The following is a 24,226-nucleotide window of genomic DNA, read 5'->3' as shown; positions in this document are numbered from 1 at the left end:
AGCAACACTCCTCAGCGGCCTTCCTTGAGACTCCTGACAGCCATTCTCCCAGCCAGGTGGCCAGGCGGGGCCCCTTCTCAGAGCCTCCCTGCCAGTCTGAGGGCATTGGTCCTGGGGATGGTCTCCCCATGGGGGCGCCTCCTGCCCCTCTGGTGTCCAAGCAGCAGGGGAAGGCGTGCTCACAGCAACCCTCACAGAGGCCTGAGTGCCTGATTTCTGGAGACAAAAGTGATTTGGGGCGAGCAGGGCTCCCTGGCAGCCCCCTCCTTCCTGCCCCAGCTTTATTTTGGTTCTAGAATCATTCCAGTCAACATACTTGGTCCCCACCATGCCCATCCAGGTGCAGAGTCAGCATTTCATGCAGTTAGGGGGAGGGGTGGAGGGAGTCCAGAAGGGGGGGTACACAACACGGCCTGCAAGGCAGAGCCACTGGGCTGAAAAGAGTGGAAGGTCTCCCAGGCTGCAGGGGCTGGCCAGCTGCATGTCCCCCGACCCTGGGCTGGCCTGGGGCGCGTTGACCTCCACCCAGTGGACAGCCTGGCCTCAGGGCTGGGCCACAGCCGCGTCAGGTGGGGAGAGCCACCATCTGGCCTCCAGTCCCGTGACCACCCCGGGGCCCCCCGACCTCACTGGGGGCCCCCCAACCTACCTGGGTGAGCCTGGGTCTCCAGAGGCAACCAGCCGGAGAACCCACCTCTCACCCGAGGGTGGACCTGCAAGGCATGTTGCCGGGTCTCCTCCCCACCCCCATCCTATCCCCCTCAGGGCGAGAGGCGCACCGCCGCCTACTTCTCTGGGGCTGCCTCTGCATGGAGCAGCCTTGGTAACACCTGGAAGGTCAGGCACGCCTCCCCTCGAGGTAGGGTGGGGTAGGAGCCAGACTCCTGTGGGCCTGTAACAGCCCTGCCCTGGCTCCCAGGCTGGAGCCCCCTGGGGTGCCATCCACACGGGAGGGCACCCCCTCCCCAGGGGGCCAAAGCTGGGCTCCCCTGAAGCCACAACCTGCCGGCCTCTTCTCTTGCCCCAGAGCTCCGTCCTGGCCGTAAATGTTTCTCCTAATGGCTCTCCCCCAGTCAACCTCGCGCCTGAGAATCTCAGGGTCTGCTTCTGGAGCTCAGCCTCAGGCATCTGGTGTTCTGATGGTTTGAACTGGGCTCCAGAGCCACCTCCTTCCTTCCCTGGGCTTCAAACCTGTCCCCTCACTCCATCCTGACCCCCCTCAACGTCCCCCCCGACCACCGCTCCGGCCACCCCTTCTCCAAGGTCCCACCCCAGGGACTCCACCTCGTCCTCCCAGGAGCCTGTGCCCACAGAGGCCTCGCCCATGCCCCTGGCAGCCTGTATTCTGTCCACCCCTTTGCCCTCAGCCCCCCCTCAGCTGAGGCGTCTCTCTTCCCCATAGGGCCTGGCCTGGAGGGACGCCAACCACCAAGGTGGAGCCAGTGCCTGATCTGTATGGGGTAAACACAGATCTGGGCTGAAAAGAGTGGAGGTCTCCCAGGCTGCAGGGGCTGGCCAGCTGCATGTCCCTGGCCCTGGGCTGGCCTGGGCTGGGGCTGGGCCTCTTTGGACTCCTGGGCCTTATGAGAGTTCTAGGGATCAGATTTCACAGAAGATGAGGCTGGAGGCGCTGTCCCAGGTGGCCTGCGGGCTACCGCTTGGCCTGGTCCCTTGATCCCTCCTCCTGCCCAGAGAGAGGCCCTCGTGCCCATGGCAGCAGGTGGAGGACTGCGTTTGTGACATCCTGCCCAGCTAGGCCAAGGCTGAGCTGTGGCCTGGGGCTCAGCTCTCTCCCTGCCCCTCCCAGCGGAGCTCCATGTTGCCCCCCATTCCCCCATGCCCCCCTAAGCCCTCCACAGGTCCTGGTGGCAGGGCTGCCATCTGCACCGAGCAGATCACCAGGGCAGGAGGATCTCGTCTCCCCGACCTCCTAGGGGCTGGCCTTGTTCACGTCACCCCAGCCTGTGCCTCGCACAGCACCTGGCCCCTGAGACTCACAGGGTCCCTGTCCACGGCTTCCCAGCAGGGGTGGGGTGTGGGGAGCTCTGAGAGGCCAAGGCTCCCCCAGGCTGAGGGACAGATCTGCTGGGGACCTGAAAATGGGGGCACAGGGGGCTGATGCCTGGCTGCGCTCCTCGGGTCCCGGCGCAGCCACAGCTGGTCCTCAGTGGGAGACAGCCCTGGGTCTCCTGACATCCGGCCAGGCCTGTTCCTCCACCACAGCCTGCACAGAGGGATCATGACGGCTCACTGGGACTCCACCGGGGACCCCGGCGGTCACGGTTCCGGCCGGATGACAGAGAAGGGTGTCAGAGCTCGGCTCGTGCCGGGCTCCGGTGCCCGCCCCGGCCCTGCCCTGGCTGTTAGTTTCGCCGGACAGGGTGCCACATGGACACGGGCCTGCGCAGCGTGGCCAGCATCTGGTTCCAGTGGGTGGTGCCCATGCCACTGGCCGACGGCCCGATGATGACGTGGCCCACGTTGTCCCCACGGCCGTCACTGCTGCTCTCAGCCACCGTCACACGGAGAGACAGGTCCTGGGGAGGAAGTGACATGGGTGCTGGGGACCAGGGGCAATGCCAGAGGTCCCCCATGGTCCCCAGACCCCAGCCGGGTGCCAGGCATGGCCCCCTGAGTCTTCATCTCTGACCTGTCCGACCCCACAGCCCCGCCTCAATGCTTCCTTGCTGGGTGACCTTGGGCAATGACTTGGGCTCTTTCTATCTGTTTCCCCATCTCTAAAACGGTGGTAATCATAGCTCCTATCTGTTCCAGGAACAAAATGAGGTAAAAAGTGTAGAGTCAGAGCATTATGGATGTCTGATGTTGTGCCTGAGATAATATGTTGGACTCGTAATTTAGGAAGGGAGGAAAGAAGTTGCTTGAGATCAAAGTAGTGAAGCTGAGACTGGAACCCAGCCTGACTTCTCTCCTTCCTCTCCCCCACCCCTCAGCACCCCCTCACCCCGCTTCGTCCCAAGAGTCAGCCCGCCCTAAGAGGCGGTGAAGCAGGAGAAGTGGCAGGACGACCACCTAGGGCAAGCGAGGGGCAGAGGGGTGGCCTGCCCCATGAGAGTGGCAGGGGAGGACCAGCCAGGGATGCTGAGATGTCTGCCTGGATTCGAAACACCCAGAGTGAGGCAGAGTTCTGGGTTTTCAAATTCAGACAGGATGTCCCAGGAGGGGAGACCAAGGGATCTCTGTACAGCCCCAGGGCCAAGGGGCAGGTTTGGGCTTAAGACGCAAAAAGGACGGATGGAAGGAAAGAGTAAGGGAAGGTGATGAGCTCCCCATCCTCTGAGGCAGGCAAGCCAGCTTACCAGCATGGCCCAGGCCACATCCTCTGCAGTCCTCCCACCCTTGGTCTGTGATATCTGTGCTGGGAAGGGGGTCTCCCTGGAGCATATTGCCTTCTGAAGGCCAAGGGCCTCTGGGGAGGTCAGCCAGGCCTCTGTAGGCAGAACTTCAGGAGAATGGGGGCCTGACCTCCAGGACTTGGCCCAGCCCCGGCTCATCCCTAGGGCTGTGCAGTTCCCTCCCCTGGGAACCGTCTTCCCCCAGATCTCAGCTTAGCTATCCCCACCTGCCCGGCCGAGCCTGACTGCCAAGGTCTGGGTGTTCCTCGCGGGCTGGCACTGTCTGGGGACTTCCCTGCTTGTCTGCTGTGAGCTTCCAGGAAGCAGTGCCTATATCCCTAGCACCCACCAGAGGGCAGGTACCTAGCGGGTGCTCAGTACATGCTGCTCGACTAGAAAGGGGATGGCTTAGGGCCAACCATCATCACCTGAAGGAGCCCCAAGGATCAGGCTGGAGGGAGTGGAGGGCCCCTCCCCTGCGCTATCCCCCCTCACCTGGAGCACAATGGCCGGCACAGAGAAGATCATGGCTTCATTGAACACTGGGTTAGGGTCGTCCCTCTTCACAGCTGTCTTCTTTTTGCTCATCTTCCTTCCATCCTGCAGCAGGTACACCTTGACAAAGGGATCTGTGGGTGGGGAGGAGGGTGGGGTGAGGACCAGTGCCACGCTCACTTGGCACAGACCTGCCCAGTCACAGCAGCGCACTGGTTCCAAACTCCCCAAACATTCACCGTTTTTTTTTTTAACACAGCTCTTTGGCTGTGCCAGATCTTAGTTGCAGCAGGCACGATCTTCAATTTTCTTTGTGGCCTGTGAACTCTTAGCTGTGACATGTAGGATCTAGTTCCCTGACCGGGGATCGAACCTAGACCGCCTGGATTGGGAATGCAGAATGGTAGCTGCTGGACCACCAGGGAAGTCCCCCCAAGCCTTCACTATCACCATTCTCTCCTGAAGTTCTGCCATGAGTCCTTTCTTTCTTTCCTATTTTACAGATGAGAAAACTGAGGCTCACACGCATGTCAAGAGAAGAGCTGGGCTTTGGACTCTGGCAGCCTGCCTCCCAGCCCATGTGCATGCTCCCCTCGCATGATGCTGGGGGAGCTCCGCAGAGCCATCATTTTTCACTCTATAAATGGCCCAAGCGCAAACGTCAGCTCTGACTCATCCGGCGCCCGTTCAGTGGAGCCTGACTCAAGGACGTGCGGCTCTGGAATAAGGAGTCGCTGTCTGCTCGCCACTTACCACCCACTGGGTGTCCTTGCTACACCTGCCGAGACCCAGGCCCCCAGGCTCCCAGTCAGGCTCCTGCAGCCCCCAGTCTTCAGCTGCCCGGGGCTGAGGCTCACGCAGACCTGAGACATCAGGCCCCGCCTGATACCCACACCGACTCGGTGGCCCTGGTCTCCGTTTGGGATCTGGGATGCAGTCCAGCCTCTGGGATTGCCCACTGTGGTTTCACAACCAGTGCCCCAGCCTCCTGCTCTCAGAGTCGCATCCATCCCCCAGGGGCTCCCTGTCCCCCTCCATGGGTCCCATGTTTCCCCAGCTAGATTAATCTTCCCACCATGTAGAGCTCCTGAGCCCAGCCTAGGCTGGGGGTGGCGAGCCTGGCACTGGGCCCTACACCTGCTGATGCCTCCAGGTGCCCAGGGCTTAGCAGCTAGGGCGCAGCTCCCACCTGCCACACAGAGGAGAAGCCAGGCAGCCAGCGGGGCCTTACCCGCTGTGGTCTTGTCGTTGGTCCAGATGAGATTCTTGGCTTTCACCACGACCACGGTCAGGCGCTCGGCTGTCGGGAGGTAGCTGAGGGACAGTAGGATCTCGCCCACGGCGTCGGCAGCCTGGAGGACGCGTGCGTGGCTCAGAGGGCTTCCGCCCTTCCTTCTCCATTGAGAAGGTGCTGCTCTTGGGACTCCTTACCCCAGGGCACCAAGCTGGTGGGATTGAGAGAGGGACCCCTCCCCTACTCCATAGCACCCTCCCCACCTCCCGCGGGGTGTGGTCCTGCCTTGGAAGGAGGACCAGAGGTTGCCTGTCAAATGTAGCAACAAATGCATTCCCTCATTCCAGACCGAAGAAAACATTCTGTGGTAGTAGCGCTTAGAGGGTCTCAGTGGACTGAAATGAGCAGATCCTTCGCTTCATATCGGCTCAGATGGTAAAGAATCTGCCTGCAATGCAGGAGGCCTGGGTTCGATCCGCGGGTCAGGAAGACCCCCCTGGAGAAGGGAGTTGCAACCCACACCAGTATTCTTGTCTGGACAGAGGAGCCTGGCGGGCTACAGTTGATAGGGTCGCAAAGACTGAGCGATGAACACTATCACGTTCGCTTGCTTGAATAACAGTGATGCTCCCCAAGCACTGCTACACTTAGGAGGTTGAACTTCAGCTTGGCCTCCATCTGAAATAACTCACTCGAGGGCCAGAGAGGTACTTCCCTAACAGAACCTCTACAGGAGTAGAGCTTCTTAAGGTTTGCTGGTAGGAGCAGCAGAAGAGCTGTAAGCAGTGGTCAGGGAGCCATTCACTTGCACACAGTAACCTGAGTTTCTTTGAACGTGGCTCTCTTTCTCTAATCTCCTAAAAGTGAAAGAGAAAGTCTCTCAGTTGTGTCCGACTCTTTCTGACCCCATGGACTATATAGTCCATGGAATTCTCTCCGCCAGAATACTGGAGTGGGTAGCCTTTCCCTTCTCCAGGGGATCTTCCCAACCCAGGGATTGAATCCAGGTCTCCTGCATTGCAGGAGGATTCTTTACCAGCTGAGCCACAAGGGAAGCCCAAGAATACTGGAGTGGGTAACCTATCCCTTCTCCAGCGGATCTTCCTGACCCAGGAATTGAACTGGGGTCTCCCGCATTGCAGGCGGACTCTTTACCAACTGACCTAATCTAAAGATGTTGGCACTAAGGCTGTTTTGAGGACAGTGTATTCCCTCATCTAAAGTATACACCAGGGATGCCATCCTGGCACGTGCAGGTGGGCAGACTGACCTTGTTCTGGTCCTGCAGGTAGAGCCAGCCGCTGAAGGGCTGTAGCGGGAGGTCAAGGACAGACAGCTTCAGCTCCACCACCCCCGTGCTCACATTCCGCTCATCTTCATCGATGCCAAACACTGAAAACCGCAGGCTCTTCTCCTCCAGGGCTGCGGGGTCCAGCGGGATGGAGAATTTCTCATCGAAGAAGATGGAGTAGGCATTCCTCTGGATCTGCAGAGAGGAAGGGCAGTGGAAGGAGGTCTGACGCTGGGGAGGAGGCGGCAGAAGGTGCCGGCGAGGCCATGGTAGGGAGAGAGCACTGGACGGGGGAGTCCGGAGACCTGGGCTACCATCAGGCTCTGTTGACCCTACACCTCAATGTCTATCCTTTCTTTGGTGGCTCAGCCCTGATGATATAAAAGCCCCCTGTCCTCTTCTCAGAGGTGGGCATCTAGTGGGCTGGCATTCAAAGCTTGACAAGCTGACCTCAACTAATTCCCATCTTCAGTGTCCATGGCTCCACAGAACCCTTGCCATATGCCAGCTGAGATGGCCATCTTTTTGGCACACGTTCAAGTCCAGCCCTGGGGCCAGGCATACAGTGAGGAGGGATAACTGCCTGTGAAGCTGAGAGCCTTAGATGTCCAGCCCCCGTGGGGCCTGGCCCAGGACGGTCTGAATGTCATGGGGCAGATGGATGGATGGAATGATGAGGCCAGGCTGGGAAGACTCTGTTTCTAAGCCTAGTCCTGCCTGGTGGGCGCCACTGGCCTCCTCCCAGGAAGCCGTGGGCAGTCACCCAGGCAGGTGCATGCGCGGGCCCTGCTCCCCTCTCCGTGGGGGGCTGCCTTAGTCACTGCCTGGCGATATTTTAAGAGAGGAGCTGTCATCCCTGGTACCTCGCCTGAAGCCGGGGAACTGCCCCCCTACTCACTGGGATTGGCTGGGCCGGGGTGCTAAGGCACCTGCATTTCTGGGAATAAACCTGTCGGCACCTCCAAGTGTCACGAGCCACATGCTCCGGTCACGCTCTGGGCTGAGGATCGGCTCTTACACCGCCCTGGGGGCTACATCCCCGACCCGGTCACCCGCTCAAGCTTCAAGGGCTCCTCCCCCATCAGACAAAGCCCACCTCCTGATCCTGACCCTGGAGTTCAGGCTCTCCGTGACCTTCAGCCCTAAATTCCTTCCTCTGGCCAAACCAGCCTCTTGATTGTCCCCTGCCCATAAGAGTGCAGGCTCCCTGATAATCCATGTACTCTATGAGCATGTAGATGGAGAACTCTGGGGTTGAGTTCTGGATCTCTGGCTCACTTGCTGGGGTTCTCGTGGGCAAAGGACTTCTAGAGCCTCAGTTTCCTCATCTGTAAGATGCCCTCAGTCCACCCCCATCCTTGGGGCTAATGAGAGGGATGCAGATGGGCCGGGCGCTGTGAACCAGGTTCTCAGCACACATCAGGCTGTGGTGGCAGCTGTCAACCTGTCCCCTCAAGGGATGGACCCAGAACCACCCAGGGTCCTCCAAGCAGCTGAGGCCACAGGCAGCATGGCTCTGGGCTCGAGAGAAATGCTTCACAGTCCTGACAGACAATCCATGGAGAGCTGACCAAGGACTAGGCTAAGGACTTTATATATATATATATATATATATATATACACATACACATACATACATACATATGTGAGAAGGAAACGGCAACCCACTCCAGTATTCTTGCTTGGAAAATCCCATGGACAGAGGAGCCTGGCAGGCTACCATCCATAGGGTTGCAAAGAGTTGGACATAATTGGAGCGACTTAGCATGCAGCATATATATATATATATTATATATTATATATATACTTATAAATATATATGTATATGTACATAGGACTTCTCTGGTAGCTCAGCTGACAAAGAATCCGCCTGCAGTGCAGGAGACCTGGGCTTGATCCCTGGGTTGGGAAAGTCCCCTGGAGGAGGGCATGGCAACCCACTCCAGTATTCTTGCCTGGAGAATCCCCTGGAGCCTGGCAGGCTATAGTTCATGGGGTCGCAAAGAGTCGGACATGACTAAGCACCGAATATATTTGGCTGTGCTAGGTCTTAGTTGCAGCGTGTGGGATCTAGTTCCCTGCTGTCAAACCCAGGCCCCCTGCTTTGGGAGCACAGTCTTAGCTGCTGGACCACCAGGGAAGCCCCAGGACTTTGTAGATATTAATGCATTCCTTCCTCAAGCATGATGATGCCCATCTGACAGATGGGGAAACTGAGTCACAGAGTGTTGCAGGGACTCACTCCAGGTCACACTTCAAGGAAGCAGAGAAGCAGGATTTGAACCCAGGCAGTCAGGCTCCAGGGTGCTGCTCCTAATCATCCCCTGGACTTCCTCTTTGAAGCTGGCCTCCCCACCTCAGCACTACGTTGGTTCTAGACCCTCCGGGAGTGAGGGGGCAGGGTGGGACAGGAGGGGAACGACAGTCTTCACTGCTCAGGAGCAGCCTGTTTTCAGCACAGGAAGCAGGACTGGCCGCTGGGCCCTGGACCTCAGACTCCTCCTGCTGCGAGAGGCCGTGCTGGGCTGACCTTGTCTGCTGGTGCCTGGCGGTATGGCATCTCGTGTAGACCTGGCTCTCTCTTGGCAAGGCAGGGGTGCCATCTGGAGTGGAAGCCTGGAGCAGGCTGCTGGGTCCCTCTTCGTGCCCTTTCCAGCTTTTTCTGCACCTTCCCTCCTTTCAGCCCCAGGAGCTGACCTCCAAGGGCTACATCAACAGGCTCCCTTGGGGTTGGCTGGGAGGGGTCACTGGAGGGAAAACAGAAGCTGGAGGGAGGTCAGGGTGCTTATTCCCCAAGTCCTTCTCGGCAGGATGGCTATGAGTTGACCATGCCCCTTAACCAAAGGACATAGTCCTTATCCAGATGGCCCTCGGCACACAGTGGTCTCTGGGTAACTTCTCCTGCCCCCATCCCCTTGGACCACAGTACCACACCATCCCTGAGGTGGCCCTACATACCACCACAGCTTTATAACAGTCCTGTTACCAAACTCTCCCCAAACGAGCCAACATGAACCTGCCATCCCTTCCCTGCCAGGACCTGAAGTTGACATAATTGACAAATGGACAATTACACTGGATTCGTGTGGTAGGTTTGCTGGAGGCCCCAGACTCTCCGGTCTGTCCTCCCTATAGCCAGCACCTTCCACCCTGGGATCAGCATCCAAACTCTCTAGCGCCCTGCTCAGATCCTGCCTGGCCCAGCAGCCCTGCCTGCCTCCTGCGAGTCCGGGGCGCACCCCGCCCCGCCCCTTTGCCACGCCCCTTTGCCCTGCCCCCAAGCCTCCACTCACCCGGGAAATGCCCACAATCTGTTCGTCCGGCAGCAGGCTGACACGCATGAAACAAGACTCGAAGCTGGCTTCCTCCCGCTCCAGGAGGTCCTTGCCCTGCAGCACAGCCACGTGGAGGGTGTGGGAGGCGGCGTCGTAGTCCATGCTCACCTCCACCTGGCCCAGCGTGAAGTCCTGCCCGAAGTTGTTGCTCACGGAGGAGACGGAGTTCAGGGAGTCAGCCGACTGGGATTTCCGGAGGGTGCCGTAGGGGGCCAGGTCCAGCTCCCGGCCCATCAGCTCCAGGGGCCCCAGCTCGCTGATGCTTTCAAAGGTGTCCTCGATGCTGAGGCTGCCTTTGCGACTGGGGGGCCCCCTAGTGCTGGCGCGCTGCGCATTCCAGGCAGGCACTCTCTAGGGCGAGAAGGGGCATGGGAGCATCGGAGAGCAATAGGCTTGGTCTTGAAGACATGCGGTTAGTTCCGTTCACGCAAGACACCTCCTAGCTCCCCTTTTGCAAAAACGGGGCATGCCTTAGAAACATCCTTCTTTAATATTATTTCATGTTACTTAGTTTTCTCTCTCCAAGAAACAAGAGAGCCTTTCCTCAAAATGTTTATTTATATGAACTGAATTTGATTAATAAAGATGTTCACTGAGATAATGTGTATGAAAAGGAAAAATAATTAGCAATCTAAGTGTCCAGCAGAAGGGGAACGGGTAAGAAAACCAGGCTACAGATACTCAACAGACAATGGAGCAGCCTCAAAGGAAGCTTACAAAAAGTCTACCACACGAGAAAGCTTTCATGTTGGATAACACTCACTCTAATAGGCAAATTTTTCTTTTCTCTAAATTGATCTTGGGATTTGAGAAAGCAAAAGCTTGTACAGTAAGCATCTCCCTTGTTGGTAGTCTTCGTTACCATATTTTTTAATGGCTCCATTAATTTGCTGTTAAGTGGATAGCCATAGTTTATGTTACTATTCCCCTACTGTTGGTCATTTATCTTGTGTTTCACGGACATAAACCATGAAGCACGGAATAGCTTTCTTAAAATCTCGACTTAAAGGACACAGTCCTTTTGACAGCTTTTGACACATGGTTCCAAAATGTTCTTTGAAAAAGTTGTGCCAATTTACAGTCCTCCCAACAGAGTAAAAGAACATTCCTTCCAAAACCTCAAATGAGTGAAGCATGAGGGGCTCTTGTCTGGTAACAGGTTCTGGCTGTGCTTTCTGGAACTCTCCATGATGTTAGCAAAATCCTCTGCCAAGTGTCAAGTGATGAAATGTTTAGCAATATATAGAGAGCCCTAAAAATGTTTACACTCCCTGATACAGTAATTTCACATCTGGGCATCCTTTCAAAGTATGTAATCCCACACGAAGACAAAGTTTTACATATAAACCACTTACTGTATTCTTTACGGTGGCATTTAGTAAATCATGGCACATACATAAAAAAGGATCTTATGCAGTCATTAAAATGATGTTTATGATCAACAATATGAGAAAGTGCTTCAACTTTAAGTGAGATGAAAAGAGTAGGGTGTTAAATTCTATGGAGAAATGACATCCATTGTATAAAAACTGCATGGGAAAAAGATTGGGGCGGGATCTGGACTTAAAATATTGGAAAATAATTCACAGTAGCTTGCCTCTGGCTGTGGCTTTTAGGGAGGTTTTTCTTGCTTTTATTTTCCTGTATTTTTCACAGGATGGTGGGGAGGGTTTGTTTGTTTGGGTTTTCTTGCTTTGCTTTTAAAATTCGGCCATACTGCATCACTTGCGGGATCCCAGATTACTCAGTTTACGCAGGCTCTGGGAGTGAAAGCGCAAACTCCTAACCTCTGGCCCCCAACACCTCCTAACACCCCAGGGGTGTTTTAAATGGAAAGCATTCATTCATTCACCAAGTATTCATTGATTACCTAGCTGGGCTCTGTTGGAGATGTGGAGGAGGACAAAGGACCCTGTTCACAGGAGGAAATTAACCGGGAGCGAGTTGGGGAGCGCGTGAGGTCAATCCTGAGAGTGGATGGTGGAGGCAGGGGCGGGGTGTGCACCTGAAGCCTCACCTTCTGCCTGGCCTCCGCGTAGGTCTCGCCGTACTTCTGCTGAAGGTATCTGTAGTCATAGTTTGGAAACGGGGAGGGGCTGGGGAAGCTCCCCGACGTCCAGAGCTTCCACAGGCTCACGGCTGCAATTCCCAGCAGAGCCAGCGCCCCAGCGGCGTAGACACCCACCTCCCAGTCAGGGGGGCTCTTGATGACTGAAGGCAAGGGCAGAGTAGTCTCATTAATGGGCCTTGGGGCCTCTCAATCATTATACATCCCCACCCAGGGAGTCCCCAGTTCAGCACTGACTTGCTTATTCATTGAATAAGTATATATATGTATATATTTTAGTCTTTATTGAATTTGTTATGATGTTACTTCTGGTTTATGGTTTGGTTTTTTGGCTTTGAGGCATGTGGGATCTTCGCTCCCCAGCCAGGGATTGAACCTGAACCCCTGCAGGTGAAGTCTTAACCACCAGGGGAGTCCCTGAATAAATATTTATTGAGTGTCTGTCATGTCAGGTTTCATGCTGGGGGTCCAGTGTTGAACAAGATATACACTCTCTAATTTCTGCTTTTGGCCGCTTTCCACAAAAACACATTTCTAGCAGGAGCGACGCTTGGTTAGAGCAGGTGAAGAGCTGCGAATAATAGTTAAATATTCCTTAGGCTTTACATGGTTAGGGTTGTTCTTGCCTCTCTGAGTTCTCTCAGCCTTCAGAGGACTGCTGCTTCTGGATAATCAAAGCAGACTTTTGGGATCTGGTGGGAAGTGGAAGGGGGCTTGGGGGAGAAAAAGAAATGATCCCCCTTTATGCCTCAACCTTCAGCAAGAAGAACCCAATGTCCATCAGTCGATGCATGGAAAAATAAAATGTAGTACCTTCTTACAGTGGAATATTATTCATTGATAAAAAGGAATGAAGTACTGATACATGCTACAACACTGATAAACCTTGAAAACATCATGCTGAGTGAAGGGAGCTAGTCCCGAAAGACCGTATGTTGTATGATTCTGTTTCTATGAAATGTCCACAATAGGGAAATCTCTACAGACAGAAAGTAAATTAGTGTCAGGGGCTGGTGGGGGGAGCGGTGAGGGGTGTGGAGTATGGAGATTCTTTTCGGGGTGATGAATATATTCTAAAAATTGATTGTGCTCATGCTTGCCCAATAGACTAACTACAGCCCACTGAACGGTACCTTTTAAGTGAGTGAACGTACGGCATGTGAGTTTAAGCTCCCTAAAACTATTACTGGAAAACAAACAACATACAAATAAAAACACTCCAGCCGGAAGTGAGAGGTGGCTGTAGGCTGTGCAGGGCTTGGGGACAAATCTAGGTGCTCAGATGCTTTTCGGCACTGGTGAGTCAATAATTTTCCTTATCTGAGCCTCACTGTGCCCAAATGGTAACTAACCACCCCCTCAGCTGTGCTGGGTAGGTCCTCACATAGCACAGTGCTTGGCCCATGGCAGAACCATGAATGTTGTTACATCACTCTACTGGGAAACCTGGTTCTTCAATCCCCCAGAGAAGTCAACAAGATAGTAAGGTTCATTTTGCAAAAGATTGAACTGTTGGCAAATACAATCCTCTAAAGCATTCTCAGTGTTGCCTCTACACTGGATTCAACTGGGGACACCCAGGCACACAAGAACTTGCCCAAGGTCACAGAACCAGGAAGGGGTGATGCTGGGACTCCAATTCTGGCAGCCAGACTCCAGAGCAAGCAGGGGTAACCATTGCCCCACCCGCCTCTGCCCGCACAGGTCCCCAGCAGCAGGGTGGAGAGATGTAAGGAGGGTGTTTCAGGAGTGGAGGTTTCTCATCACACAGCCGTTGAGCACCTACTATGTGCGAGCACCCTCTGGAGCCCCAGTATCAGTCCCTTAAGTGGGTCGCAGTCCCCAGGGGTGGGCAAATTAATGCCATGATGAGAACAGCCCGGGGGGTTTCGCAAAGAGGGACGCCCAAGCTGGGACACGCAAGGGCAGCAAGGAGCGTGCGGCCAAGGGACTTCCCTGGTGCTCCAGTGGCTAAGACTCTCTGCTCTCAATGCAGGGTGTTGGGGTTCGATTTCTGGTTGGGGAGGAGGCCCGTGTGAAAAGCTCAGAGAGTTCAGAGCACCCGGGTTAACGGTGCGGGAAGGGGGCGTTTGGGGCGGAGTCAGGCAGCTCTGGGAGGCCCCAGTCCACCCCCGCTGTGCTGAGCCCAGCCAGCTCCACCAGAATATACAACACTCGCTCCAGAGAAGGGCAGGGCCCAGCCTTCAGCCCTGGCATTTACCCAGCTCTCAGCACCCTACAAGGTCCCTTCCTCCACTTTGGGGATCTTCCCAACCCAGGGACTGAACTCAGATCTCCTGTACTGTGGGCCAATTCTTTACCATCTGAGCCACCTGGGAAGTCTCTAGAGGGGAACTGAGGCTAACAGAAGCTAAAGAACACATCTGTTAATATTTCTGGGCTCAAGGCCACCACGGTAAGAAATGGAGAGTCTGGTGTAGGTGCCTTGGCTCCCGGAGGCCACCTCGCCTCCCTGGCTCCTGACTCCTCATCCAGAAAGAGGGCATGACACCAAAATCACTCACCATCCAGTGCATCCAGTGGTCCCACCCGGGGGCGGGGGCACAGTTATTCTAAGGGTAAAATCTCAACAAGTTTCCTGTCTGCAGTGAGTCAGCGAGTCTGTATTTATAACAGCAGAAATCTGAAAACAGCCCCAAGGTCTGACCGAGGGAGCCAGTGGGGTCCGGGGGCGCTGTCTCAGGAGGGACCGTTACTGGGCTTTGAGAATGACAATTGTCATCGGGACATCGCCCCTCGGGACATTGCTGTGGCAATGCAGAGAACTGTCTCAGGTATTGTTAAGAAAAGAAAAAAAAAATCAATCCCCAACACGGTATAACCACATGATTTTGATGTAAAAATCACACAGCGTGTAGGCAAGGGCTGGGCGGACCACAGAGAGGAGAGACGAGGCAGAAGAAACACGGATGGAGAGACAGCGAGCAAGCCTGTGTGCTCCTGACTTCTGCTGCGAGAATGCAATTTGTGGGATAAATAAAACCACAACAAGGAGCTACAGAGGGCCCAGAGCGGGCCAGGCTCTCAGGAAGTCCAGTGAATGGGGAATGGGAAGGGGCTGGACCTGGTTACCGGAGAGTGAAGTGTGTGTGTGTTGGGGGGGGCGGGTCTCCCACCCAGACGCACAGGCAGCCCAGGAGGCTCACTGGGGCCTGGGTGCTGGCAGGGGGCCGACACAGTCCACACAGGCAGTGGACTCAGCAAGGGGGCTAAGCATCACCAGGCCCCCCTGAGAGTGAGGATCCCAGGGGCTGAGGGCCTGAAGCCAGCACCCTGGTTGGCACAAAAGGGGGGCAGGACAGACAAATCCCTAGGAAGCTGACGTGAAACGATGACAGTTAATGCTCATTTATTTACTCATTTTATCGCATACCAGCCTCAGGACCGTATGGGAAGAATTCCCCTGGGGAAGTGAGGTCTGAGCTGAGACCAGGAATGACGAGAAGCAGCCTTAGGAATAACTGTTCCCTCACTTGGCCAGGCTCCGCTCCAAACACTTCCTGTATATTAACCCACTGAGTCCAACCTTGAGAGGATGGTTCTATTATTATCCCTATTTTACAGACGGGGAAGCTGAGAAATAGATAGCCTGACTTCAGCTCTGTGCTCGTAATCTCACACGGGTCTCGAGGACTTAGCCAGGCAGAGGCAGCGAGCGCTCCAGGTGAAGGGCACGAGCATGTGCAAAGGCCTGGAGGTGGGGCGAGAGCCATGTTTGCGCAGTTGGGCACTTCACACATGTTAGCTCACAGAGGCTGGCAGAATCACCCCCAGTTTACAGATGAGTGAGTAGAGGCTCAGAGAGGTTTCATCACTCACCAAAGGCCACTCCAGGGCCTGAGCCAAGGCCTATGAGCCTGCAGGTGGAAAGTGAAAATTCCTGGCTGGGAGTTGGGAGAGATGGTCTGTCCTTCAGCTCTGCCCTCGGCTGGCTGGGGCTGAGCTAGAGGAGGAGATGGAGGGATGGAGACCCGTGGCCTGGGAGACCTGGGTCCATGTCCTGGGTCTGTTACTCAGTCACTGTCCCTTTCCTGAGCCTCCCTTCTCCCATCTGTAAACGGGCAGGGGAACAGAAGGAGAAAATATGGCGAGTGCATTTCAGCTGTGACACCATCCGCCATCAGCCTGAGTGCGTCTGGTGTCCTGAGGCTGGTCCCAAGGGAGCTGCCTTTGCTAGACTGGACGACCACTGAGTTCAGTATCCTGTGCATCTGATATCAACCTTCCTGGTTTTCCTTGCATGTGGCTCCAGGATCGGCCCTAGAGCAGTGGATTCCACACGGCAGGTTCAACCTTAGGGAGCAGAAGGACAGGGGCCTCCTGGGGGATCCCCTCAAGTCCTTCCACAGGAAGGCAAGCAACTGGAACAGACAGAAGAGACTCAGACTGGTCCCAATCCAGTGTGAAAGCGATAGTGTCAGCTGCTCTGTCATGTCCGACTCTTTGCAACCCCATCGACTGTAGCCTGTTAGGCCCCTCTGTCCATGGAATTCTCCAGGCAAGAATACTGGAGTGGGTGGCCCTTTCCCTTCTCCAGGGCATCTTCCCAACTCAGGGATTGAACCCAGGTATTCCACATGGCAGGCAGATTCTTTGAGCCATCAGGGCTGTGTGACCTTGGGCAACTCTCTGACTATCCTTATCAGTAGAACGGGGCTGTTACTGGGGTCCCACTGACACCACTACCCCGGGCCTGGCGGAAAGGTCCCGTGAGATGGCTCACTGGCCGCGGGGACTCACCGCTCAAGTGATATTCTGCCACGTCCACGGCCATGCCGCCTGCTGCTGGGGGTGAGACTGGAAGGGAGAAGAGAGTCAGTGGAGGGGGCTTCAGAGGGTCACCACCCCCCGCCACGCTGCACATGCCCAGCATCCAGTGCTCACACTCAGGTGGAGGGGCCCTGGGCAAATGTAGTGGATTTTTATTTATTTTAAACTTTTTATTTTGTACTGGGGTATAGCTGATGAGCAAACAATGTTGTGATAGGTTCAGGTGAACAATGAGGGGACTCAGCCATCCATATACATGGATCCATTCTCCCCCAAACCTCTGTCCTATCCAGGCTGCCACATCACACTGAGCAGAGTTCCATGTGCTAAGACCTTGTTTGTTATCCATTTAAAATACAGCAGTGAGTACATGCCCATCCCAAACTCCCTAACTATCCCTTCCCCCATCCTTCCGCACCCTGGCAACAATAAGCTCCTTCTCAAAGTCTGTGAGTCTATTTCTCTTTTGTAAGTAAGTTCATTTGTATCATTTAAAAGTAGCAGCTTTTAAAAATAGCATTTTATTTATTTTTGGCCAGTCCCTGTGGCTTTTCAGATCTTAGTTTTCAGACCAGGGATGGAACCTGGGCCCTCCTCAGTGAAAATGTGGAGTCCTAACCGCTGGACTGCCAAGGATGTCTCTAAAAAATAACATAGAAAATGTCCCTTAAAAAAAAAAGTAGTGTTTAAAGCACTTTTCAAGCACTCTGAAACCTCATTTCAGAGTTCTTATTGTTCAGTCGCTAAATTGTGTCCGACTTTGTGATCCCATGGACTGCAGCACGCCAGGCTTCCCTGTCCCTCACTATCTCCTGGAGTTTGCCCAAGTTCATGTCCATTGCATCAGTGATGCTCTCCAACCATCTCATCTTCTGCCACCCTCTTCTCCATTTCAGGGCTGCCAGATGCAAAAATGCAAGATGCCCAGGGACACGTGAATTTCTGATTCATTGTTGGTAAAAGTATGTCTAAATATTGCATGGGACATGTTTATACTAAAAAAAAATATTCACTGTTTATCTGAAACTCAAAAGTCACCGGCATCCCATATTTGTATTTGCTAAATCTGGCAACCCTATTTCATTTCCATCCTACCAACAACAGGCTGACCATCAGCGACTTGGTTACTCATTAGCGGCTCCCTCAGGTGTTCCCCAGGACTGAGTTCAAATGCTTTTGTTTAAATTGAACTGGAAATGCTACATTTCTGCAATATTCTGTTATCAGTCCTTTCTATGCTTGGGACAGTTTCCTCCTCATCCTCCACTCCCAAGTTTTATGAACCACTGAAGGTTTGACTAAGTTGCTCTAGAAAGGTCTAGAAGCTTATACAACCCATTACCTGAAGCCAGGTGACTGCTCGTGATTTTATTACTGTGTTTACTAACAAGTAAGCTGGCTCGCAGACAGGTTCTAAATGGGGTGGGGGTTTGGTAGAGGAAGGCTGGGGTGAGCTGTCAGGATCTCAACTCAAGGGACCCCGAGGACAGGATAGTTTCCACCCTCTGTGTTCCTTTGGGGTTCCGAGAAGTGGTTACAAGCAGGTGAGCTGGGGTGCCCACAGGTCGGGGGGTGCGGATGAGGTGGGTGGTCAGACCCTCAGAGTGTCTGTCTACCCAAGGGCAGCTTTTCTGTTCCCGCAGGAATGCCAATCTAGCCTGCTGGTATTTGTTTAACATGCAGTTTCTTTATTTTTAAATGTTGCAAACAATTCACAAAAAATCTAAACACCATTCTGTAGAAAGTAAAAGCCCCTGGGTGGTAACCCGTTTACAACTCCTCAAAGGATGCTGTGGGTTCCCTTTAGGACTGGGGTCCACTTAGGGAGTAAGCATTTTCTAGAATCCTAGGATTCTCCCCAATTTGTAGCTTTGAAGTCAAGAAGCGGCGTGCCTTGATCCAGACAGGGTATTCCAGCACATGTGGAAGGGCCATGGGTCCCCGGGCAGGAGGCCTCGAGAAGTCGGGGAGGATAGGGCCCTGGGGCGAAGCCTGCCCAGGTCCACAGACAGCTCCTTGCTCCCTCCCAGTTCCCTGACGATGCCCCTACTCCCACGGTGAGATGCGAGTTGTCATGGTGATGGGAGGGCCGAACTAACCAGGAAGGGCTTCACCCATGCCAGTTCAAGTAGAAGCTCATTTCTGGAACCTGGGCTGGAGATGGTGATAAGGACCTTGCCAAGTACTTCTTATACTCAAGCTGTAAGCACTTTGCATATACATTACCTCATTTAATCCTCTAACAACCCTTGAGGTAAGTACTATTATTATCTCTGGTTTGCAGAAGAGAGCCCTGAGGCAGGGCAGTGACGTCATTTGCCTAGGCAACACAGCTAGGAAACTGTTCAGTGCAGGCCATTCTGATCCACACTTGCTCCCTAACCCCTGTGCCTTAATGCAGGAGGGCATATGGTATCAAAAGGTGTCTGAGAACCTGCCGGCCAAAGCAGGCACTGTGTACATGCCCAGGGTGGCCCTAATTCCTGGCAGACAGGGTTCTAGATATGTTGAAACGCACGTTAATATGAACACTCATATCCCGGCCTGCCTCTGACTTGCTGGGAATCTGATCATACTATAAGCTTTATTTCCTGCTTACCTGGCCCAAGCTGACTTCCTGCACTGGGGCAGCCCATGCCAGCAGCATATTAGAGTGGGCTGAGGACATCCTAGTGGCAAGTTCCTATAGTTGGGGACAGAACCCTGTTTCTGCCATATTGGGTGTCTGGCTGTCAAGAAGCCCCCGTCTTTCCAAGGCTCCCACATGGCCCACCCTTCCCCCTCCCCTCATCACAACACCCCAGGAGCTGTGCATTCACTGAGGGCACCAATGACTCTAGGCTCAGCCAGGCCAGAAGGTCCCACAGAGAACCCCTGTGAAAAGGGCGGAGGCCAAAGCACATCTGCCTGAGAGGAGGGAGGAGAGGAAACAGAGAGGCTGAGGTTCTTGGGAGGAGGGCAGCCTGAGCAAGCTTTGAACCCCAGATTTTCCCCCTCACTAGCTCTGAGCCTCAGTTGTCCCATCTGTAAAATGGGGTTTATGACTGCCTTATCAGGGTGTCAAGAGGGAGGAAGGAGAAGGAAGTGAGGTGGGGTTTGGCAAATCTTAGCTGCTGTAATTATTTGCCTGTAAATGGTCCAGTGAAAGTGAAAGTGTTAGTTGCTCAGTTGCGTCCGACTCTTTGAGACCCCATGGACTGTAGCCCACCAGGCTCCTCTGTCCATGGCATTCTCCAGGTAAGAATACTAGACTGGGTAGCCTTTCCCTTCTCCAGGGGATCCTCCCAACCAGGGACTGAACCCGTGTCTCCTGCACTGCAGATTCTTTACCGTCTGAGCCACCAGGGTCCAAAAGGCCCCCAGGCCCCCTACTTCGAGCAGCGGAATTGTGTGGGCAGCACTGCCAGCGTGCAGATGGGGTATGTTTGTCCCAAAGTGAGTTGCCAGCATTCAAAAACTGGAGAGATTTCCCATTGAAAAATGAATTTGTTTACAAGAAAATAGATTTTCAGCTTCCCTTTAAGTTAGATTTAGGAATAATGGGTCTCAGCCTCCCCCACCCCAGAGCCAGAGACGGAGCTGAGTAGGCTGCACACTTCAGATGGGGCATCTGCCCTTGGGACCTGGCATCTTCTACCCTCGCATTCACTTTCAGAACCTGCTGGTCCCTGGAAGCATCTCGATTCATGAGTGTGGTAAGCAGGCTTTTGGATGAGTTAGGGAAGGTTCAGAAAGGTTAAGTGACTTGCCCAAAGCTGCACAGCCAGCAGGGGTGGAGCTGTGCCTGCCACGCCATCCCCACCTTGTCTATTAGTAGCCACAGCCCCATGTGGACTTCAGAGACGCCCTCCCCATCGCCTTGCTCAAGACCCCTAGGGAGCAGAGCCTGTCCTCATTCCCGCTCCACAGAGGATGAAAGTGAGGCTCAGAGAAGGTCAGTGACTGTCCAAGGTCACCGGCCAGTAAGCAGAGAGCTGAGACTGAGCCAAAGCTCGCTCTGCAGCCAGCGCCCTCCTTAATGGCTTTACGTACCACTCCCGAGACCCCTGACCCCATCCCACCCACTACAACAGCCTCCACAGACTCCTGCTGGCAGCCTGGAGGTTTGCTGGGCAGAGGGGCTGCGGCTCCAGCTTGGAACAAGATGCTGACACGGCACACCCAAAGCCAGGGCAGCCCGTGGCCAGAGTTTCCCTGAGTTCTGACATGCAGGAAATGGGGCGCAGCGGGGGTGGGATAGAGCCGCCCCAAATTCTCATCTGAACCTCGTCCTGACACCCTTCCTCACTCCATCCATTCATTCTGGCCCCAACCCTCCAAAACCTAAACTGCAGGGAGCTTGTTCATTGAAAACCCCTCTAGGTTCAAATGCAGTCTTAATCATACCTACCCAGCAACACCTACCTTTTGCTGTAAGAATCAGACATAGTCCATGCTAACTGCCTCCCGCGGTGCCTGGCTCGTCGTACGCATGTGATATAAACCTGACCACTGAATGGGTAAACGGATCTCCCTTTGACAGATGAGGAAGCCAGGGCTGGAGTCACTCAGCCTATGAGTAGCAACACTGGGACTGACTCCAAGGTGCGATGGATCTGGGCCTGGGCTCCTGGCCACCACGCCACCTCCTGAGCAGGCCTTTCGGGGGTGGAGATGGGTGGGAAGACCTACCACGAGACTAACCGGAATCTGATCACGGGTCGAGGACCCCTCCTGGGCTTATCAAGACGTGGCTTTCCAGGAATTTGGTGACTCTGGCAGGGCAGGGGCTCCCACTCACCCCATGTCCTAGCTCAGTGCCCCTAGCTAGCAAGCCTTTGGCTCCCTTCACCCAGAAGCCAGCAGGCAATGGGAAGGATCAGGGGCTGGGGACCGGGGAGCCCTCAATCTCGAAGACTGGGAGCCTCTCTAGGAGCTTCAGGTTTGAGATTCTTTTCAAGGGCTCCCTCCCACTTTCTGGAATAACCATATCCTGCCACCGTCCCCTCTCTAAAGCCCACAAAACCACAGTACAAACCAGAGAGGGTGGTGGGAGCTGGCATTTCCTGGGCACATATTGTGTGCTGAGCTCTGTACCAAGGGCTCACCAGGCGTTATTTCAGCACACCCTCCCTGCTGCCCTCTGAGAGGGCTGCTCTCTGCCCACGGCACTGGTAAAGGCACTACTTGCCCGTAGTCACCAGCACGGACGAGAAGCAGGGTCCAAGCTGGAACCCCGGGCTGGCAGACCCCACTCTCCCAAGTTGCTTGGGGAAGGCTTCAGATTTCAGGACAGGGAGGCCGGGGGCTTGGGTCTTGACCCTTCTCCAGACTGGCTGTGTCCCTTGTGGTGAGTCTCATGCCCTCTCCGAGCCTCAGTTTCCCTATTTCTTAGTAGGAGGCATAGCTGCTGCTGCGGCTGTCCAACCTGTCACCCACTCCCTAGCTTCAGGAAGAGGTGGACATTCCAGGGTGCAGACTTGCCAGGTGCTTTGTGGGGAGGGTGGCCTCATTGGCTGGTGGGGGGGGGCATTGAGTCTGTCTGCAGCCCATGGAAGAGGGGTCACTAGGATGGCTGGCTCAGGGATCCTCCACCCACAGGCCTGGCTCCAGGTCCCCCTGTTTGGCCCCAGCTCCCCCCAACTTCAGCCCAAATCTACAGCCCCAGGACCTCGAGACTGGCAGGCTTCCTCTCCCAAAATGCAATGGCATCAAAGGTTGGCAGAGAGACCTTGGACAGCTCCCCACCCAGGCTGGTGGTAGCAGAGGCCGATGATCCTCTTGGTTCCCTGGGGGCCCCCTGGCAATGGGGTGCGACATGGGGCATTTCCTGAAAACCCAGCACCTATGCTGCGGGGACCCCGAGGATATTTGGGGACCGAAGTGTTAGGGGGGAGGCTGACCCTGGAGCTGGGAAGGAGGTGCGAGGCGGGGCCGGGGTAGCGGGGGCAGGCAGGGCTCTTTGAGCGTGATAGGTGTGCGTGCAGCGCGGGCGCCGGGGAGGCGTGTAAATGGCCGAGAGAGCCGCGTGTGTGCACACGCGGGGCGGGCGTGCGGGGCGCGAGGCGATGCGCAGTGCGCGGAGTGGCCGGGCCGGGGAAGGGCGCCCGGCGTGCGCTGTGCCGGCCGTTTGTGTGTGCAAGCGCGGCGCGGGTGTGTGATCCGCGCGGGTGTGCAGATGAGCGGGGCGCGCGGAGCCCGGGGGTCCCCGGCGCTGCGAGGGGGCACTGCGTTCACCCGCGCTCGGGGCGCGTACTCACCCGGGCTCCACGGAGGGGCCGCCGCTCCGGTTCGGGTTCAGGCTCGGGCTCCGGGCTCTCGGCTCCCGGCTCCCGGCTCCCGCCGGCCTCCCGCAGCGCGCACGCACAGGCGCCAAGCCCGGCAGGCGCCGGAGGAGCCACCCCTGCAGTGTCGCCCCGCGCCCGCCTGGGAGGAGCGCGGCGCGGGCCGGGGGCTCGGCCGGGCCGGGGCGGCAGTCGGGAGCTGCGCCGCAGTCCGGGCACGCTCCCAGGAGCCCGTCGCGCGCTCCCTGGCGCTCGCCCGCCCGCTCTCTCTTTAATTTAAAGTGACAACCCCGAGCGCTCTCTCCGCTCCGGGAGCTGCGCGGCGCTTCCGGGGTCTGAGCCGAAGATCCCCAAGCGCGCCCCGGATCCCAGGGGTCGTCCGAGGCCGAGACCAGCCCTGCGCTCCCAGGCCCAGGATGAGTCGGAGTGGGGGCTGGGGATGTGCTGACCGTGAGCTCCGGGGGCACTGGGCTCCGAGTCCGCAGGCCCCGGTTCTAGCCCGAGCGGCCGCACCCCCAGTTATCCTGTTCCCTTTCTAGGGCCTCAGTTTCTTTTTCTGTAAATCAGACTTGATTCTGTGCACCTCCAAAGTACCGGTCAGAAAACAGAGAGCGGCAGGCGGCCCCTTCTCTGAATGGTGAAACGTCATCTCACTCCTCACAATGACCTAATGGGGTCGTGGTCATTCCTCTCTCTCTCTCTCTCTTTCTCCGCGCTTTTTTAGCAGAAAGAAACAGCCTCAGAGAGGTGAGATGACCTTCCCAAGGTCACAGAGCCAAGTGTCAGCTAAGACTTGAACCTAGGTGGATGTGACTTCAAAGTCCATACTCTTAACCACTTAGGGGTCTGTGCTTTCTTTCCAAAGGAATGAATGAATCATTCAGGAGATATTTAGGACGCCCCCGCTGGATGCTAGGCACAGTGCCAGGTGTGGGCGGTCTTCCATCTTCTGGGAACAGGGGGACAGGTCCCTCCCTGGCGGCGCAGTCTGGCAGGGGGGCGCACACGCATTAGGAAGGGCTGGAATGTGCGCTGGAAGGTGCCACGTGCTGTGGGCGCAGTAACCCTGAGAGCAGGCTGGGTGAGTCCCTGGTGGGGCGTCTCAGGGGATCTGTAGGAACTGGGGTGGGATGGGGTGGGGAGGGGCAAGGTTCTCAGGTGGCGAGCCAGAATGCTAAGGCAGGAGTGGTTTCTGGATCATCTACCCTCTGGGACTTAGAGACTGAGAGCAACCTGTGGGGTCCAGGAGCTGGGTCTGTGCTGGTCTTGGGGCAGGGAGGGGGCACCCTTGATCTAGAAGGCAGGAGGACCCCGGGAAGCCAGGGAGGCAGTTTCACTCTTACTCACAGGGGCACCCCTTTTTCAGTTCATTTTATGGATTCTGAAGAAAAAG

The 24,226-nt window shown here is 55.5% G+C and overlaps 1 protein-coding gene across 2 annotated transcripts; it reads right to left on the bottom strand.

Annotated features, from left to right (window-relative positions):
• On the bottom strand, window positions 229-23,412 carry SYT12 (synaptotagmin 12). 2 transcript variants are annotated; one of them, XM_018043561.1, is made up of 8 exons: window positions 22,810-23,412; window positions 16,541-16,597; window positions 11,729-11,922; window positions 9,670-10,062; window positions 6,356-6,571; window positions 5,083-5,203; window positions 3,852-3,985; window positions 229-2,537 (listed from the first exon to the last, which is right to left on the bottom strand). In XM_018043561.1, exons 2-8 carry the CDS (start codon window positions 16,572-16,574, stop codon window positions 2,364-2,366), a joined length of 1,266 nt encoding a protein of 421 aa, XP_017899050.1. In that variant the 5' UTR covers window positions 16,575-16,597; window positions 22,810-23,412; the 3' UTR covers window positions 229-2,363. The 2 variants fall into 2 exon arrangements, with proteins under 2 accessions (XP_017899050.1, XP_017899049.1); XM_018043560.1 differs by lacking the exon at window positions 22,810-23,412 and having other exon boundaries at window positions 16,541-16,801.

This window comes from Capra hircus, chromosome 29 (assembly GCF_001704415.2).
Source record: "Capra hircus breed San Clemente chromosome 29, ASM170441v1, whole genome shotgun sequence".
NCBI classification, from domain to species: Eukaryota; Metazoa; Chordata; class Mammalia; order Artiodactyla; family Bovidae; genus Capra; species Capra hircus.
This window is presented reverse-complemented; position numbering and strand designations above follow the sequence as displayed.